At 45.0% G+C, this 21,802-nt stretch overlaps 1 protein-coding gene across 1 annotated transcript in view; it reads left to right on the top strand.

Moving 5' to 3' along the window:
• The first annotated feature begins 181 nt into the window (after positions 1-181).
• Positions 182-21,802, top strand: part of LOC140367202 (netrin receptor DCC-like) — a 46,166-nt gene continuing 24,545 nt past the window's right edge. The window contains exons 1-6 of the mRNA XM_072453557.1: positions 182-457; positions 575-713; positions 8,841-8,948; positions 20,035-20,229; positions 20,560-20,592; positions 21,191-21,256. Coding sequence (XP_072309658.1) covers positions 299-457; positions 575-713; positions 8,841-8,948; positions 20,035-20,229; positions 20,560-20,592; positions 21,191-21,256 — 700 coding nt within the window. The 5' untranslated portion in view covers positions 182-298. The remainder of the gene's footprint in view (positions 458-574; positions 714-8,840; positions 8,949-20,034; positions 20,230-20,559; positions 20,593-21,190; positions 21,257-21,802) is intronic.

Raw genomic sequence — 21,802 nt, 5'->3', positions numbered from 1 at the left:
CACACACACACATCTGTCACACACACACACACACACACACACATCTGTCACACACACACACACACATCTGTCACACACACACACACACACACACCTCTGTCACACACACACACACACATCTGTCACACACACACACACACACACACACACACATCTGTCACACACACACACACACACACATCTGTCACACACACACACACACACATTCCTGAGCGCAGACCCCCCGGACCCCTCGGAGGACGACCTGTTCCTCTTTGATAAGTTCCCCACTGCCGTCCCAGACAGCACTACGTTTCCCATGATTCCTCCTGTCGGGGTCCAGGCCGTGGCCCTGGGGCCCGACTCGGTGCGTGTTTCCTGGGCCGACAACTCCGTCAGCAAGAGCCAGAAGTCGTCCGAGGTGCGGTTCTACTCGGTCAAGTGGAAAACCAGCCACTCGTCCAGCGGGAAGTACAAGGTGAGAGGTCCAGACCACCCAACCAGGTCCTGACCATGGTCCAGACCCGGTCCAGACCCTGGTCCAGACCCGGTCCTGACCCGATTCAGACCCGGTCCTGACCCTGGTTCCTCTCAGTCTGCAGACACGACGGCCCTCAGTCACACGGTCACTGGGCTGAAGCCAAACTCCATGTATGAGTTTTCTGTGATGGTCACCAAAGGCAGGAAGTCCAGCACCTGGAGCATGACGGCGCACGCCACCACCTACGAAGCAGGTAACCATGGCAACACACACCTAACGATCAGGTAACCACGGTAACACACGCCTAACCAGCAGGTAACCACGGCAACACACGCCTAAGCCGCAGGTAACCACGGCAACACACGCCTCTCTGGATCCAAACTGGCCTGAGCAGAACGAACTTCTTGTGTTGTTGGGTGTAAAGCCAGGATCAAACCCTCGATCACATGTGTTTCCACTGTCCATCCACACGGTCACCATGTTTGTACTGTCCATCCACACGGTCACCATGTTTCCACTGTCCATCCACACGGTCACCATGTTTCCACTGTCCATCCACACGGTCACCATGTTTCCACTGTCCATCCACACGGTCACCATGTTTGTACTGTCCATCCACACGGTCACCATGTTTGTACTGTCCATCCACACGGTCACCATGTTTCCACTGTCCATCCACACGGTCACCATGTTTGTACTGTCCATCCACACGGTCACCATGTTTCCACTGTCCATCCACACGGTCACCATGTTTCCACTGTCCATCCACACGGTCACCATGTTTGTACTGTCCATCCACACGGTCACCATGTTTCCACTGTCCATCCACACGGTCACCATGTTTCCACTGTCCATCCACACGGTCACCATGTTTGTACTGTCCATCCACACGGTCACCATGTTTGTACTGTCCATCCACACGGTCACCATGTTTCCACTGTCCATCCACACGGTCACCATGTTTGTACTGTCCATCCACACGGTCACCATGTTTCCACTGTCCATCCACACGGTCACCATGTTTCCACTGTCCATCCACACGGTCACCATGTTTGTACTGTCCATCCACACGGTCACCATGTTTGTACTGTCCATCCACACGGTCACCATGTTTCCACTGTCCATCCACACGGTCACCATGTTTGTACTGTCCATCCACACGGTCACCATGTTTCCACTGTCCATCCACACGGTCACCATGTTTGTACTGTCCATCCACACGGTCACCATGTTTCCACTGTCCATCCACACGGTCACCATGTTTCCACTGTCCATCCACACGGTCACCATGTTTGTACTGTCCATCCACACGGTCACCATGTTTCCACTGTCCATCCACACGGTCACCATGTTTGTACTGTCCATCCACACGGTCACCATGTTTGTACTGTCCATCCACACGGTCACCATGTTTCCACTGTCCATCCACACGGTCACCATGTTTGTACTGTCCATCCACACGGTCACCATGTTTCCACTGTCCATCCACACGGTCACCATGTTTCCACTGTCCATCCACACGGTCACCATGTTTGTACTGTCCATCCACACGGTCACCATGTTTCCACTGTCCATCCACACGGTCACCATGTTTGTACTGTCCATCCACACGGTCACCATGTTTCCACTGTCCATCCACACGGTCACCATGTTTGTACTGTCCATCCACACGGTCACCATGTTTGTACTGTCCATCCACACGGTCACCATGTTTCCACTGTCCATCCACACGGTCACCATGTTTGTACTGTCCATCCACACGGTCACCATGTTTCCACTGTCCATCCACACGGTCACCATGTTTGTACTGTCCATCCACACGGTCACCATGTTTGTACTGTCCATCCACACGGTCACCATGTTTGTACTGTCCATCCACACGGTCACCATGTTTGTACTGTCCATCCACACGGTCACCATGTTTCCACTGTCCATCCACACGGTCACCATGTTTGTACTGTCCATCCACACGGTCACCATGTTTCCACTGTCCATCCACACGGTCACCATGTTTCCACTGTCCATCCACACGGTCACCATGTTTGTACTGTCCATCCACACGGTCACCATGTTTGTACTGTCCATCCACACGGTCACCATGTTTCCACTGTCCATCCACACGGTCACCATGTTTCCACTGTCCATCCACACGGTCACCATGTTTCCACTGTCCATCCACACGGTCACCATGTTTGTACTGTCCATCCACACGGTCACCATGTTTGTACTGTCCATCCACACGGTCACCATGTTTGTACTGTCCATCCACACGGTCACCATGTTTCCACTGTCCATCCACACGGTCACCATGTTTGTACTGTCCATCCACACGGTCACCATGTTTCCACTGTCCATCCACACGGTCACCATGTTTGTACTGTCCATCCACACGGTCACCATGTTTCCACTGTCCATCCACACGGTCACCATGTTTCCACTGTCCATCCACACGGTCACCATGTTTGTACTGTCCATCCACACGGTCACCATGTTTGTACTGTCCATCCACACGGTCACCATGTTTCCACTGTCCATCCACACGGTCACCATGTTTGTACTGTCCATCCACACGGTCACCATGTTTGTACTGTCCATCCACACGGTCACCATGTTTGTACTGTCCATCCACACGGTCACCATGTTTGTACTGTCCATCCACACGGTCACCATGTTTCCACTGTCCATCCACACGGTCACCATGTTTGTACTGTCCATCCACACGGTCACCATGTTTCCACTGTCCATCCACACGGTCACCATGTTTCCACTGTCCATCCACACGGTCACCATGTTTCCACTGTCCATCCACACGGTCACCATGTTTCCACTGTCCATCCACACGGTCACCATGTTTGTACTGTCCATCCACACGGTCACCATGTTTCCACTGTCCATCCACACGGTCACCATGTTTGTACTGTCCATCCACACGGTCACCATGTTTCCACTGTCCATCCACACGGTCACCATGTTTGTACTGTCCATCCACACGGTCACCATGTTTGTACTGTCCATCCACACGGTCACCATGTTTGTACTGTCCATCCACACGGTCACCATGTTTGTACTGTCCATCCACACGGTCACCATGTTTCCACTGTCCATCCACACGGTCACCATGTTTGTACTGTCCATCCACACGGTCACCATGTTTCCACTGTCCATCCACACGGTCACCATGTTTCCACTGTCCATCCACACGGTCACCATGTTTGTACTGTCCATCCACACGGTCACCATGTTTCCACTGTCCATCCACACGGTCACTATTCAGAGCTGTCAATCATCTCCACAGGGAATATTAATAAAGCAGCCTCAAGGGGGCGATCTACGTCTTTAGTCCTGCAGTTAAGACCGGATCAGCAACTTTACTCACATTTACACACGTTTACACACGTTTACACACGTTTACACACATTTACACACATTTACACACATTTACACACATTTACACACATTTACAACACATTTACACACATTTACACACATTTACACACGTTTACACACGTTTACACACATTTACACACATTTACACACATTTACACACATTTACACACGTTTACACACGTTTACACACATTTACACACATTTACAACACATTTACACACATTTACTCACATTTACACACATTTACACACATTTACTCATATTTACACACATTTACACACATTTACACACATTTACACACATTTACTCACATTTACTCACATTTACACACATTTACTCACATTTACACACATTTACTCACATTTACACACATTTACACACATTTACACACATTTACACACATTTACTCACATTTACACACATTTACTCACATTTACACACATTTACACACATTTACACACATTTACTCACATTTACTCACATTTACTCACATTTACACACATTTACTCACATTTACACACATTTACACACATTTACACACATTTACTCACATTTACACACATTTACACACATTTACTCACATTTACTCACATTTACACACATTTACACACATTTACTCACATTTACACACATTTACTCACATTTACACACATTTACACACATTTACTCACATTTACACACATTTACACACATTTACACACATTTACTCACATTTACACACATTTACACACGTTTACACACGTTTACACACATTTACACACATTTACACACATTTACACACATTTACTCACATTTACACACATTTACACACGTTTACACACATTTACACACATTTACTCACATTTACACACATTTACACACATTTACACACATTTACACACATTTACACACATTTACTCACATTTACACACATTTACAACACATTTACACACATTTACACACATTTACACACGTTTACACACATTTACTCACATTTACACACATTTACAACACATTTACACACATTTACACACATTTACACACATTTACACACATTTACACACATTTACTCACATTTAAACACATTTAAACACATTTACACACATTTACACACATTTACACACATTTACACACATTTACACACATTTACAACACATTTACACACATTTACACACATTTACACACATTTACAACACATTTACACACATTTACACACATTTACTCATATTTAGACACATTTACACACATTTAAACACATTTACAACACATTTACACACATTTACACACATTTACAACACATTTACAACACATTTACACACATTTACTCATATTTAGACACATTTAGACACATTTAGACACATTTACAACACATTTACACACATTTACAACACATTTACACACATTTACACACATTTACTCATATTTAGACACATTTACACACATTTAAACACATTTACACACATTTACACACATTTACACACATTTACTCACATTTACACACATTTAAACACATTTACTCACATTTACACACATTTACACACATTTACACACATTTACACACATTTACACACATTTACTCACATTTACACACATTTACACACATTTACACACATTTACACACATTTGCAACACATTTACACACATTTACTCACATTTACACACATTTAAACACATTTACACACATTTACACACATTTACACACATTTACACACATTTACACACATTTACACACATTTACTCACATTTACACACATTTACTCACATTTACACACATTTACACACATTTACACACATTTACTCACATTTACTCACATTTACACACATTTACACACATTTACACACATTTACTCACATTTACACACATTTACACACATTTACACACATTTACACACATTTGCAACACATTTACACACATTTACTCACATTTACACACATTTAAACACATTTACACACATTTACACACATTTACACACATTTACTCACATTTACACACATTTACAACACATTTACACACATTTACTCACATTTACAACACATTTACAACACATTTACAACACATTTACACACATTTACACACATTTACACACATTTACACACATTTACACACATTTACTCACATTTACAACACATTTACACACATTTACACACATTTACTCACATTTACAACACATTTACACACATTTACACACATTTACTCACATTTACACACATTTACTCACATTTACACACATTTACAACACATTTACACACATTTACACACATTTACTCACATTTACACACATTTACTCATATTTAGACACATTTACACACATTTACACACATTTACAACACATTTACAACACATTTACACACATTTACACACATTTACAACACATTTACACACATTTACACACATTTACACACATTTACACACATTTACTCACATTTACTCACATTTACACACATTTACACACATTTACACACATTTACAACACATTTAAACACATTTACTCACATTTACACACATTTACACACATTTACAACACATTTACACACATTTACAACACATTTACACACATTTACACACATTTACAACACATTTACACACATTTACAACACATTTACTCATATTTAGACACATTTACACACGTTTACACACATTTACAACACATTTACACACATTTACACACATTTACTCACATTTACACACATTTAAACACATTTACAACACATTTACACACATTTAGACACATTTACACACATTTACACACATTTACTCACATTTAGACACATTTACACACATTTACTCACATTTACACACATTTACAACACATTTACACACATTTACACACATTTACTCATATTTAGACACATTTACACACATTTACACACATTTACAACACATTTACACACATTTACACACATTTACTCACATTTACACACATTTAAACACATTTACAACACATTTACACACATTTACACACATTTACAACACATTTACAACACATTTACACACATTTACTCATATTTAGACACATTTAGACACATTTACACACATTTACACACATTTACACACATTTACACACATTTACTCACATTTACACACATTTAAACACATTTACTCACATTTACACACATTTACACACATTTACACACATTTACTCACATTTACACACATTTACACACATTTACACACATTTACACACATTTACAACACATTTACACACATTTACTCACATTTACTCACATTTACACACATTTACACACATTTACACACATTTACACACATTTACTCACATTTACACACATTTACAACACATTTACACACATTTACACACATTTACACACATTTACTCACATTTACTCACATTTACACACATTTACTCACATTTACACACATTTAAACACATTTACAACACATTTACACACATTTACAACACATTTACACACATTTACACACATTTACTCACATTTACAACACATTTACAACACATTTACACACATTTACTCATATTTAGACACATTTACACACATTTACACACATTTACAACACATTTACAACACATTTACACACATTTACACACATTTACAACACATTTACACACATTTACACACATTTACTCACATTTACAACACATTTACACACATTTACACACATTTACACACATTTACTCATATTTAGACACATTTACACACATTTACACACATTTACAACACATTTACACACATTTACACACATTTACACACATTTACACACATTTACTCATATTTAGACACATTTACACACATTTACACACATTTACAACACATTTACACACATTTACACACATTTACTCACATTTACAACACATTTACAACACATTTAGACACATTTACTCACATTTACTCACATTTACACACATTTACACACATTTACACACATTTACACACATTTACAACACATTTACACACATTTACACACATTTACACACATTTAGACACATTTACACACATTTACACACATTTACACACATTTACAACACATTTACTCACATTTACACACATTTACTCACATTTACACACATTTACACACATTTACAACACATTTACTCACATTTACACACATTTACTCACATTTACACACATTTACACACATTTACACACATTTACACACATTTAGACACATTTACACACATTTACACACATTTACACACATTTACAACACATTTACTCACATTTACACACATTTACACACATTTACACACATTTACAACACATTTACAACACATTTACACACATTTACACACATTTACAACACATTTACACACATTTACAACACATTTACAACACATTTACTCACATTTACAACACATTTACACACATTTACACACATTTACACACATTTACACACATTTACAACACATTTACACACATTTACACACATTTACTCACATTTACACACATTTACACACATTTACACACATTTACACACATTTACACACATTTACAACACATTTACACACATTTACACACATTTACACACATTTACAACACATTTACTCACATTTACAACACATTTACACACATTTACACACATTTACACACATTTACTCACATTTACACACATTTACACACATTTACAACACATTTACACACATTTACAACACATTTACTCACATTTACAACACATTTACACACATTTACACACATTTACACACATTTACACACATTTACAACACATTTACACACATTTACAACACATTTACTCACATTTACAACACATTTACTCACATTTACAACACATTTACACACATTTACACACATTTACACACATTTACACACATTTACACACAGCTCCTGAACATGTCACTTGCTTCGACTGAAACTCACAGCAAAAGTGGATTTGAGTGTGGAAAACACATTTACGCCTTTAAAGGAACAGAAAAAGACTACTGTTACTCTGAGCCGGGTCTCCTCTCCACAGATCTGACCTGTAGCGTAGCCTGTGGAATTAAATGCAATGTTTTCTAATCTGTGTTTGGTCTGTGATTGACAGCTCCAAGCTCCGCCCCCAAAGACCTGACTGTGATTGGACGAGAAGGTCGACCTCGAGCCATCCTCATCAGCTGGCAGCCGCCCACAGAGGCCAACGGACGAATCACAGGTCAGCGTTCTGTCGACTAATCAGAGTGCAGAGTTTGTTTGTTCGTGAGCTGTTTCAGATCAATACTTCTGATCTGAATGATGAAAGGAAACGAGTGACCACGTTTACAGCCTTTTTAATACTAATATTTCAACAATATCTGCTTTTTGATACAGATACCTAAACAATTCTTTTTCTGTGCAAGGTTTTTTAAAAGTGTGAATTAAGGGTCAATATTCTTCCCAAAAGTCTGTCCTTTAATCATGTTGTCGGTGTAATCCCTCATTCGCCCAGGAGGGGTCCACTGTAGTAAATGATTCAGTTGTTTCATCTGGACTGTTTTTAGAAAAACAAAACGTTTCGACTCATCCAAGAGTCATTCTCAATCTGTGAATCGAGTCTGTGAACTCAGATATTTATCCTACTCTGAGTATGCCCCGCCCACCGGGAGGGACCTCCTGATAAAAGATGTTTTTGGTTTCACTTGAAAATATCCACTTTGTTTACTATCACCCCTTTAATGGGCTATCCACATCCTATTGTAAACTGACTTTGGCTCCCTCCTCACTGAGTATCATCATCTTAAAGCCACAAATCACTCTATGAAAAACAGTGAGGAGAAGATTCTGAGCAGGGCAAAAGATGCTTTGAAAGACTTAAAGAGGAAACCTTTGTTCAAAAAGAGAATCCTCTTTAAATAGAAACTGTGGTTTAAGATTAAACCTTCCAGTCGTATATAACAGTGTTTTGAAACCCTGGAGCGGGAGCCTCCCAGGACATTCTGATGCTAATCGGGTACTAAGTCAGGTTACAATACTATGTTGATAGCCCATTACAGAACTGATAGTAAACAAAGAGGATAATTTCAAGTGAAACCAAATACTTGCTTTTTCAGGAGGTCCCGCCCGGTGGCCATTTTAACATTTTAAAGCAACTTGTGGGACAGCGTTTGAACCAGAGCCACAGCTGATACTCACGTGACACTGGAGTTTTACTCTTTTAAACAGTTCAGTTTAAACTCTGCTGGAGCCGCTCCAGAAAGAACTCACACGGCTCGCCATGCCTAACTTCACAGAAAAGCTTTGTTAGTTAGCGTTGTTTGTTAACCCCCTGTTGAGGATTCAAGCGCTCCTCCAGGCTGTAATCTGGTTGTTTATCTTCTTTTGTGTATAAGATTTCTGTTTGTTGTCTTTTGCTGCTAATTTAGCTTGTTGATCCGCAAAGGTCTTTGTCATTTATGTGGGCTGCGCATTTACAAATTGCTAATTCCGTTGGCAACATAATAACTTATAATAAAGTCTGCAGTTATTCTTGATGTGTCACAGGTTTTCCGGTTGATATTATCATACCTCTTTTGCCCAATAACTTACAAACGTTTGACATGTAGCATATACATATTGGCTGTCTGTATAAATTGTTACTCTTTTACCTTCAGCTAATTTACACACCTCCCTTAATGCCACTAGTTCAGCTGCTTGTGCAGAGTAACTCGATTGTACTTTGCCTGTTTTAACTACATCTTCTGTGACTATTGCATAGCCAACCTCATTTTGCCCTAAGTTGTTTTTTACTTGATGAATAAACAAATCCTATAAGTCTTTTGCAGTGCTGAAACGTATGAGGAACTTTAAGGGTCAAAGGGTCAAAAGGCACAGAGTCTAATCTAGTTGAGTAACATCCTATTGGTTTAAGATTAACACAGTGTTAAGACCATCATGAATCCATTTTTTGAATCCACCTTTAGCTCAAACTTATTTTTATAATCCAGTAAAGCCACAGTAGTTCCAGATATTAACATTTGTTTTAGATCTGTGAAAACATGCTCTGCTTCTTCTGTTCGAGTGATGTTATCAGTCATCTTCAGTTCTTTACCATAAATAATGTTACTTAGAGGCTGCAATATTTCTTCATAGCCCGGTCCTAAAAACGACATCAGTTATTTTTTAGTCTGTGGCATCGGTGCTCATAAAATAGCTTGTTTTCGGTCTTCAGTTATTGTTCGGCCGTGTCCCAAATATTTTACCTCTATTTTTCTTTGCTTGCTTTGTACCTATTCTTTGCTAAATGTTGCAACAATTTTACCATCTCTCTCACATGCCTGTGTTTTAGATGCTATTAACACGTCATCCACATAAAGGAAAACTTGGCTGTCTTTTGAAGGGATACATTTTGGTAAATTACTTAACATTGCTTGTGCAAATATAGTTGGACTTTCTGTGTAACTTTGCTTTTAGCAATTCTGCTATTACAGGGCTAATTCTTTCTCTCACATCTGATTTTAGTGGATATTATTATATCCACTAAATTATTATTATTATTATTATTAGTTTCAGGCCTTTTTTTTATACTTCATTCACACCCTTTAGTCTCTCTCTTCTCATAATTTGTTCTTTTCCTCCTTTGTGAGATAAATCTTTAGCCTTGTCTGTGCTGTCCACCTCAAAGATTTATGGCACATTCCTAAAGAAAGGGTTTTAGGAGCGACACCGGTCCAGCCCGTCTGGTGGATGATCATTTTCTTTTATGTCTTTCTTTCTTTTCTTTCTTTCTTTTTTTCCACTGATACCCAAATATCCCAGAGAAGATTTAAATTATCTCTCTTTTTGATTTATATAGGTTGTTTTATTTGCACCAAATCACCAAGACAAGTTCCTGTGTTCTGTTTCTGATTCTGAAATAGGATTTCCATTGCACTTTTTAATCATCGGAATTTTTTCCTCCTGCAGCTTGTTTCTTTGCACAATTAAAACATGATTCTGCACATTGTAGTTTTTTTTCTTTTCCTGACTTTTAGTTGTAATCTCATTACAAAATTGTCACAAGCCTGTACCTTCAGATTTCCTTTGAATTACGCTTTGACTCCCCATTCACTTCTTTAGCTGAGCCATATATTTTCTTTGAACAACAGGTCCCAAATTTATTCTAATATAATTAGAATTGTCATTAATATCATTCCTGTCCAGATTTACTTTCTTAGTTTTTCCTTATTATTGAGTAATTGCTTACATATGTTCTATTAAAGGAATAATTTAGGATTTTTCTTCTTTGAGAACTCCAGCAGAAGTGCGCATGCAACCTAACCCCTGTGGGAAGCACACAACAGCCTCGTTGCTACACGTGCATTTGTATATTAGCACGACAGATCGCATCGCATCTCTCGTCTCCGTAGATTTCCGTCTCTTCTGAGCCAGCTCAAACTGTATCTCTCAGTCTTAATTTTGTCCTGTACACTGAGGGAACTATATTATAAAAGATCCATGCGCTTAGACACACAGCGGCATATCAACCACGCATGCGCAGCCAGGAAAATGTGCTGCTATCTTGGGGACGAGCCAACGAGGCTGCAGCTGTGCTGTAGGTGCATCCTAGGATTGACATGTGAATGAACTACTCGGCTGTCCACGCCACCAGGAAATGAGACAAAGATTTGGTTCCAAAAAATCCTCCATAATTCCTTTAACTTCTCTTTCAACTTAATTTACAACATTTTATATCAATTCTTAGTTACTGAGTGTGACTGGAATTCAAGGAAAATGAACCATAGTGTGTTTCCTACGTGGCAAATTCTAGGTCAAATTCAAGGACAATGTTGCCTGACCCGCCAGCCCCGCCCACATTCTGTTTGAGTGCATAAGGGTCTGGAATCCGAGTCAGAGCCATTGAAGTCGTTGATCCTCAATTTACCTATCCAATCCCAGGCGGAGGTTTTAACGCGTCACACTGACGATACGGAAGTAGCTTTTCACCCCCGTTCCAAAACATTCAAGATGGCGGACCCGGCTCGAGACCGAGTGTTTACTTCTGCTCTCGCTTCGATTTGAACAATCAGGAAAGTCCGCTCTACTGGCCGTGATGAACGTGCGTTAGATGCGGTTATACGAAGGGCGTCATCGCGATTCAGGAGACATTTTCTGCATTCGGGGACGGACAACGCGGAACACGCCTTGTTGACATGGGCTACGTAATATCTGGTTAAGCGTGTCGCGTTTTTTGCGTCACTTCTGGGTTTATGTGATTGGTTCTGTCTCTGCTCTAAACTCTGCCCTAGAAATTGGAAAACAGCAGTCAAGCCCCAGACCCACACACAGTTTTGATTAGTAGTTTGCCAAAACGTGTTGGGAATGGCTGGTCAGGCAAAGGAGAATGACTCATGAATCGTAGTGTGTTTCCTACGTGGCAAGTTTCTAGGTCAAACCTATTGTCTGATCCGGCCACGTACTGGGGGCTCGATCCCAGAAATACAGAACGTTTTAGATTCCTAATTCCTTCCACCTAAAGCCTTAATGAGATGGTTTCTCAATCTACTTCACACTTACATTCACACCTACACAACAGGCACAGTTTCAGTATGTTGTTGTATCTCAGGTCTTCAAGGACCTGTCACTCATTTATCTCAGCTCTCCTCCTCCTCCCCCTCTCTTTTGGTGGTGCTGTGGGGTCTGGCGCCTCCCCTGCTGCTGTCTCCTGAGGGGAGAGGTTTCGTTGGCCTTTTCTTTTTTTGGTAAAGCAAATTTCAGTTTTTTATTTTTTTTATTTTGTCCTCTTAATACCTGACTTAAGTTTTTTAAGCCTCGGCACAGCATAATGCTGTCATTTTTTATTCTTCACCCTTTTGTTTTTTTCTTGAACCTTTTTTTTTTTCAATTCAATGGTACTTTACGTGCTTAATTTTCTCTCTTTTCCCAATTTTTTAAGTATTTAATTGCTGTTTTTCCATGTTTAGCATGCATATATTTTGCATCTCCCTCCAATCCTTTGTCTAATTTTGAACATCAACAACTATTACAATTACCAATTTTCGATGTGCTACATTTATTTATTTTCCCTTCAATCCTATTTTTGTTCCTATTCGTAGACTCAGAAACACGGGAGGGATTTTAGAGGAAATTTTAAAGTTTGCTGACTTAAGGCTTTATCAACCTTTTTACTGCAGTCCCTCAAAATTTACATTTAGGCTTTATACAGTGCAATTTTCTCTTCGACTACATAACAAATTTATAACAGATTTTCTTACTCACCGTCCTGTGAAAATTCGGATTGCCGTCCCCCCGAGAAAGACGGGCTGTGAGGCCGAACTCCTCCTGAACGGGTGCTGAGTGAAGATCTAGTACCCTCACTGCCGTGGCCACGGTCTTCACAGGTTACGGCTCCACAGCTCGTCTGTCCACGGGTCTCTTGGCATCCGGCTCAAAGGACCAAATACAATATCAGTTAAGCTCAAAACATTCCAAAAACAAGAACGACACAGGAGGCAGTTATTTTACTCGCGCAAGGAGAAATTTTCAAGTTCTCCATCACAGGACGTCTCTAACATCTCTGAGCTCTCTCTGCATCCCTGAGCTCTCTCTGCATCTCTGAGTTCTGAGTTCTCTCTGCATCCCTGAGCTCTCTCTGCATCTCTGAGTTCTGAGTTCTCTCTGCATCCCTGAGCTCTCTCTGCATCTCTGAGCTCTCTCTGCATCTCTGAACTCTCTCTGCATCTCTGAGTTCTGAGTTCTCTCTGCATCTCTGAGCTCTCTCTGCATCTCTGAGTTCTCTCTGCATCTCTGAACTCTCTCTGCATCTCTTCTCAGTTTTATTGGTTGTGAGTTTAGCAGTCCAGGGTCAAGTTCACAAAACGCTCCACATGTGGTTCATGGTCTCAAGATAAACACACAATGTTATTTTCACAAGTCCTTGTTTTGACATTAACATCGGATTCTTTTCTTGGCGAGGTTTGAACAGCAAATATCTTCTGCCTGGACTTGATTTAATGTCTAAAAAGATGAATCCGCTCTCACCATCTTTTACAGCAATGATCAATACAGTTATACTTTCACGGTTTTACATCAATTTCTTCATTTGATACTTATAAGACCTATGTTTTATTCACATTTTATTCCATCAAGGAATCAAGCGCTCCTCCAGGTTTAAACGCTGCTGTGAGTCCCTGTTGGGGAATCAAGCGCTCCTCCAGGTTTAAACACTAATGTGAGTCCCTGTGGGGGAATCAAGCGCTCCTCCGGGTTTAAATGCTGCTGTGAGTCCCTGTGGGGGAATCAAGCGCTCCTCCAGGTTTAAACACTAATGTGAGTCCCTGTGGGGGAATCAAGCGCTCCTCCGGGTTTAAATGCTGCTGTGAGTCCCTGTGGGGGAATCAAGCGCTCCTCCAGGTTTAAACACTAATGTGAGTCCCTGTGGGGGAATCAAGCGCTCCTCCAGGTTTAAACACTGCTGCGAGTCCCTGTTGGGGAATCAAGCGCTCCTCCAGGTTTAAACGCTGCTGTGAGTCCCTGTTGGGGAATCAAGCGCTCCTCCAGGTTTAAACACTAATGTGAGTCCCTGTGGGGGAATCAAGCGCTCCTCCAGGTTTAAACACTGCTGCGAGTCCCTGTTGGGGAATCAAGCGCTCCTCCAGGTTTAAACACTAATGTGAGTCCCTGTGGAGGAATCAAGCGCTCCTCCAGGTTTAAACACTAATGTGAGTCCCTGTGGAGGAATCAAGCGCTCCTCCAGGTTTAAACGCTGCTGTGAGTCCCTGTGGGGGAATCAAGCGCTCCTCCAGGTTTAAACGCTGCTGCGAGTCCCTGTGGGGGAATCAAGCGCTCCTCCAGGTTTAAACACTAATGTGAGTCCCTGTGGGGGAATCAAGCGCTCCTCCAGGTTTAAACGCTGCTGTGAGTCCCTGTGGAGGAATCAAGCGCTCCTCCAGGTTTAAACACTAATGTGAGTCCCTGTGGAGGAATCAAGCGCTCCTCCAGGTTTAAACGCTGCTGTGAGTCCCTGTGGGGGAATCAAGCGCTCCTCCAGGTTTAAACGCTGCTGCGAGTCCCTGTGGGGGAATCAAGCGCTCCTCCAGGTTTAAACACTAATGTGAGTCCCTGTGGAGGAATCAAGCGCTCCTCCAGGTTTAAACGCTGCTGCGAGTCCCTGTGGGGGAATCAAGCGCTCCTCCAGGTTTAAACGCTGCTGCGAGTCCCTGTGGGGGAATCAAGCGCTCCTCCAGGTTTAAACGCTGCTGTGAGTCCCTGTGGGGGAATCAAGCGCTCCTCCAGGTTTAAACGCTGCTGTGAGTCCCTGTGGGGGAATCAAGCGCTCCTCCAGGTTTAAACACTAATGTGAGTCCCTGTGGGGGAATCAAGCGCTCCTCCAGGTTTAAACGCTGCTGTGAGTCCCTGTGGGGGAATCAAGCGCTCCTCCAGGTTTAAACACTAATGTGAGTCCCTGTGGGGGAATCAAGCGCTCCTCCAGGTTTAAACACTAATGTGAGTCCCTGTGGGGGAATCAAGCGCTCCTCCAGGTTTAAACGCTGCTGTGAGTCCCTGTGGGGGAATCAAGCGCTCCTCCGGGTTTAACCACTGCTGCGAGTCCCTGTGGGGGAATCAAGCGCTCCTCCAGGTTTAAATGCTGCTGTGAGTCCCTGTGGGGGAAACAAGCGCTCCTCCGGGTTTAAACGCTGCTGTGAGTCCCTGTGGGGGAATCAAGCGCTCCTCCGGGTTTAAACGCTGCTGTGAGTCCCTGTGGGGGAATCAAGCGCTCCTCCGGGTTTAAACGCTGCTGTGAGTCCCTGTGGGGGAATCAAGCGCTCCTCCGGGTTTAAACACTAATGTGAGTCCCTGTGGGGGAATCAAGCGCTCCTCCAGGTTTAAACACTAATGTGAGTCCCTGTCGGGGAATCAAGCGCTCCTCCAGGTTTAAACGCTGCTGTGAGTCCCTGTGGGGGAATCAAGCGCTCCTCCAGGTTTAAACGCTGCTGTGAGTCCCTGTGGGGGAATCAAGCGCTCCTCCAGGTTTAAACGCTGCTGCGAGTCCCTGTGGGGGAATCAAGCGCTCCTCCAGGTTTAAACGCTGCTGCGAGTCCCTGTGGAGGAATCAAGCGCTCCTCCAGGTTTAAACGCTGCTGCGAGTCCCTGTGGGGGAATCAAGCGCTCCTCCAGGTTTAAACGCTGCTGCGAGTCCCTGTGGGGGAATCAAGCGCTCCTCCAGGTTTAAACACTAATGTGAGTCCCTGTGGGGGAATCAAGCGCTCCTCCAGGTTTAAACGCTGCTGCGAGTCCCTGTGGGGGAATCAAGCGCTCCTCCAGGTTTAAACACTAATGTGAGTCCCTGTGGGGGAATCAAGCGCTCCTCCAGGTTTAAACACTAATGTGAGTCCCTGTGGGGGAATCAAGCGCTCCTCCAGGTTTAAACGCTGCTGCGAGTCCCTGTGGGGGAATCAAGCGCTCCTCCAGGTTTAAACACTAATGTGAGTCCCTGTGGGGGAATCAAGCGCTCCTCCAGGTTTAAACGCTGCTGTGAGTCCCTGTGGGGGAATCAAGCGCTCCTCCAGGTTTAAACGCTGCTGTGAGTCCCTGTGGGGGAATCAAGCGCTCCTCCAGGTTTAAACACTAATGTGAGTCCCTGTGGAGGAATCAAGCGCTCCTCCAGGTTTAAACGCTGCTGCGAGTCCCTGTGGGGGAATCAAGCGCTCCTCCAGGTTTAAACGCTGCTGTGAGTCCCTGTGGGGGAATCAAGCGCTCCTCCAGGTTTAAACACTAATGTGAGTCCCTGTGGGGGAATCAAGCGCTCCTCCAGGTTTAAACGCTGCTGTGAGTCCCTGTGGGGGAATCAAGCGCTCCTCCAGGTTTAAACGCTGCTGTGAGTCCCTGTGGGGGAATCAAGCGCTCCTCCGGGTTTAAACACTGCTGCGAGTCCCTTTGGGGGAAACAAGCGCTCCTCCGGGTTTAAACGCTGCTGTGAGTCCCTGTGGGGGAATCAAGCGCTCCTCCAGGTTTAAACACTAATGTGAGTCCCTGTGGGGGAATCAAGCGCTCCTCCGGGTTTAAACGCTGCTGCGAGTCCCTGTGGGGGAATCAAGCGCTCCTCCGGGTTTAAATGCTGCTGTGAGTCCCTGTGGGGGAATCAAGCGCTCCTCCGGGTTTAAACGCTGCTGTGAGTCCCTGTGGGGGAATCAAGCGCTCCTCCGGGTTTAAATGCTGCTGCGAGTCCCTGTGGGGGAATCAAGCGCTCCTCCGGGTTTAAACACTAATGTGAGTCCCTGTGGGGGAATCAAGCGCTCCTCCAGGTTTAAACGCTGCTGTGAGTCCCTGTGGGGGAATCAAGCGCTCCTCCGGGTTTAAACGCTGCTGTGAGTCCCTGTGGGGGAATCAAGCGCTCCTCCGGGTTTAAACACTGCTGTGAGTCCCTGTGGGGGAATCAAGCGCTCCTCCGGGTTTAAACGCTGCTGTGAGTCCCTGTGGGGGAATCAAGCGCTCCTCCAGGTTTAAACGCTGCTGTGAGTCCCTGTGGGGGAATCAAGCGCTCCTCCGGGTTTAAACGCTGCTGTGAGTCCCTGTGGGGGAATCAAGCGCTCCTCCGGGTTTAAACACTAATGTGAGTCCCTGTGGGGGAATCAAGCGCTCCTCCAGGTTTAAATGCTGCTGTGAGTCCCTGTGGGGGAATCAAGCGCTCCTCCGGGTTTAAACGCTGCTGTGAGTCCCTGTGGGGGAATCAAGCGCTCCTCCAGGTTTAAACGCTGCTGTGAGTCCCTGTGGGGGAATCAAGCGCTCCTCCAGGTTTAAATGCTGCTGTGAGTCCCTGTGGGGGAATCAAGCGCTCCTCCGGGTTTAAACACTAATGTGAGTCCCTGTGGGGGAATCAAGCGCTCCTCCAGGTTTAAACGCTGCTGTGAGTCCCTGTGGGGGAATCAAGCGCTCCTCCAGGTTTAAACACTGCTGTGAGTCCCTGTGGGGGAATCAAGCGCTCCTCCGGGTTTAAACGCTGCTGTGAGTCCCTGTGGGGGAATCAAGCGCTCCTCCGGGTTTAAACGCTGCTGTGAGTCCCTGTGGGGGAATCAAGCGCTCCTCCGGGTTTAAACACTGCTGTGAGTCCCTGTGGGGGAATCAAGCGCTCCTCCGGGTTTAAACGCTGCTGTGAGTCCCTGTGGGGGAATCAAGCGCTCCTCCAGGTTTAAACACTAATGTGAGTCCCTGTGGGGGAATCAAGCGCTCCTCCGGGTTTAAACGCTGCTGTGAGTCCCTGTGGGGGAATCAAGCGCTCCTCCAGGTTTAAACACTGCTGTGAGTCCCTGTGGGGGAATCAAGCGCTCCTCCGGGTTTAAATGCTGCTGTGAGTCCCTGTGGGGGAATCAAGCGCTCCTCCGGGTTTAAACGCTGCTGTGAGTCCCTGTGGGGGAATCAAGCGCTCCTCCAGGTTTAAACGCTGCTGTGAGTCCCTGTGGGGGAATCAAGCGCTCCTCCGGGTTTAAATGCTGCTGTGAGTCCCTGTGGGGGAATCAAGCGCTCCTCCGGGTTTAAACACTAATGTGAGTCCCTGTGGGGGAATCAAGCGCTCCTCCAGGTTTAAACGCTGCTGTGAGTCCCTGTGGGGGAATCAAGCGCTCCTCCAGGTTTAAACACTGCTGTGAGTCCCTTTGGGGGAATCAAGCGCTCCTCCGGGTTTAAACGCTGCTGTGAGTCCCTGTGGGGGAATCAAGCGCTCCTCCGGGTTTAAACGCTGCTGTGAGTCCCTGTGGGGGAATCAAGCGCTCCTCCGGGTTTAAACGCTGCTGTGAGTCCCTGTGGGGGAATCAAGCGCTCCTCCGGGTTTAAACGCTGCTGTGAGTCCCTGTGGGGGAATCAAGCGCTGAATTGAAATGCAGTGAAATGAAATCAGAATCACATTTGGTCAGATTCATGTTGAACCTGGAGCAGAGACTGGCTCTGGGTAAAACCAGGACTGAACCAGGACCAGGACCAGGTTCTGTTCAGTCCTGGTTCGGTCCAGGGTTTGTCCTGACCTGTGGGTGAGGCCGTTTGGCACACGCAGCAGCCACATCTCAGTCAGTCTGCCCCGGGGCAGCTGTGGCCCTGAGCACTTCGTTCAAATGTATTAAACTTCTGCAGGACACGCGTTGGCTCTTCTTCCTCCTGATGAAGATGTGGAGTGACTTTTACAGAAGAAGAGGAGATTTGGATGTGACATGAGACATTTATCTCACGAGTGCTGGATTTGGATTTCTTAAACTACATTAAAGTGTTGGATCTGGACTTTGCCCTGACAATGTTCACACATGAACTCGCCTCTACACAGAGCCGACATGTAAAAGCACTGATTCTTCTTCTGAATGGCTCTGCTTTGCCCCCTGCAGGATACATCGTGTACTACACGCTGGATAAGAACTCGCCCATCGATGACTGGTCCATGGAGTCCATCTCCGGAGACCGCTTGACCCACCAAGTCCTGGACCTCAGTCTGGACACGGTCCATTACTTCAGGATCCAGGCCAAGAACAGCAGAGGAGTCGGACCTTTGTCCGAACCAGTGTCTTTCAGGACGGCCAAAGGTGAGAGACCTGGACCAGACCTGGACCAGACCTGGATCAGACCTGGACCAGACCTGGACCAGACCTGGACCAGACCTGGACCTGACCTGGACCAGACCTGGACCAGACCTGGACCTGACCTGGACCTGACCTGGACCTGACCTGGACCAGACCTGGACCAGACCTGGACCTGACCTGGACCTGACCTGGACCTGACCTGGACCAGACCTGGACCTGACCTGGACCAGACCTGGACCAGACCTGGACCTGACCTGGACCAGACCTGGACCAGACCTGGACCTGCAGTTGTTGTTGTGCAGAAATCAGACTTTGCTGTTTATTCTTTTCCAGTGGAAAATCCGGACAAGATGCCCAACGACCAGGGTGAGTCCCAGAGCGCTCTCCTCACCTCAGACAGAGCGCTCTCCTCACCTCAGACAGAGCGCTCTCCTCACCTCAGACAGAGCGCTCTCCTCACCTCAGACAGAGCGCTCTCCTCACCTCAGACAGAGCGCTCTCCTCACCTCAGACAGAGCGCTCTCCTCACCTCAGACAGAGCGCTCTCCTCACCTCAGACAGAGCGCTCTCCTCACCTCAGACAGAGCGCTCTCCTCACCTCAGACAGAGCGCTCTCCTCACCTCAGACAGAGCGCTCTCCTCACCTCAGACAGAGCGCTCTCCTCACCTCAGACAGAGCGCTCTCCTCACCTCAGACAGAGCGCTCTCCTCACCTCAGACAGAGCGCTCTCCTCACCTCAGACAGAGCGCTCTCCTCACCTCAGACAGAGCGCTCTCTTCACCTCAGACAGAGCGCTCTCTTCACCTCAGACAGAGCGCTCTCCTCACCTCAGACAGAGCGCTCTCTTCACCTCAGACAGAGCGCTCTCCTCACCTCAGACAGAGCGCTCTCTTCACCTCAGACAGAGCGCTCTCTTCACCTTCACTTGGAAACATCTGATGTGAAAATGTTGTATGCTTTCAGGGCGCGGAGGAGAACACCCGTTCTGGCACCCGGACAGCACCCACATCGACCGCAGCAACATCAACGGTAGCACACTCTCTCTCTCACTCTCCCTCTCTCACTCTCTCTCTCTCTCCCTCTCTCCCTCTCTCTGGGAGCCGCAGTGCATCCTGGGAGTTTGAGTTCACACGTCTGTAGTCCATTCTCAGGTCTGGAGAGAACCAAACAACCTTCTGTCTCCAAACTCTGACTTGATCTCGTGTTAAAGCGCCGTATTTCCACTGATGCTAACTTATATGTCGAGCCTTAGCAACACAAAGCTATCAAAGCGCGTTAGCAACGTTTCCTGTTTATGCCACTCGCTTTGTCAAGAGCCACAATCTGATATTTCCAGCTCATAAAGCGTCTGACATAAAGAGAGATTCAAACGCGGCGTAGAGGCCACGCCCCTCACACACACTAGCTTTAGCCACGCCCCTCACACACACTAGCTTTAGCCACGCCCCTCACACGCACTAGCTTTAGTAGCCACGCCCCTCACACGCATTAGCTTTTGCCACGCCCCTCACACACACTAGCTTTAGCCACGCCCCTCACACACTAGCTTTAGCCACGCCACTCACACACACTAGC

The sequence above is a fragment of the Eucyclogobius newberryi genome, unplaced genomic scaffold (assembly GCF_026437365.1).
Source record: "Eucyclogobius newberryi isolate DKJ021-1_F unplaced genomic scaffold, fEucNew1.0.hap1 SCAF_2, whole genome shotgun sequence".
NCBI lineage: Eukaryota > Metazoa > Chordata > Actinopteri > Gobiiformes > Gobiidae > Eucyclogobius > Eucyclogobius newberryi.
This window is presented reverse-complemented; position numbering and strand designations above follow the sequence as displayed.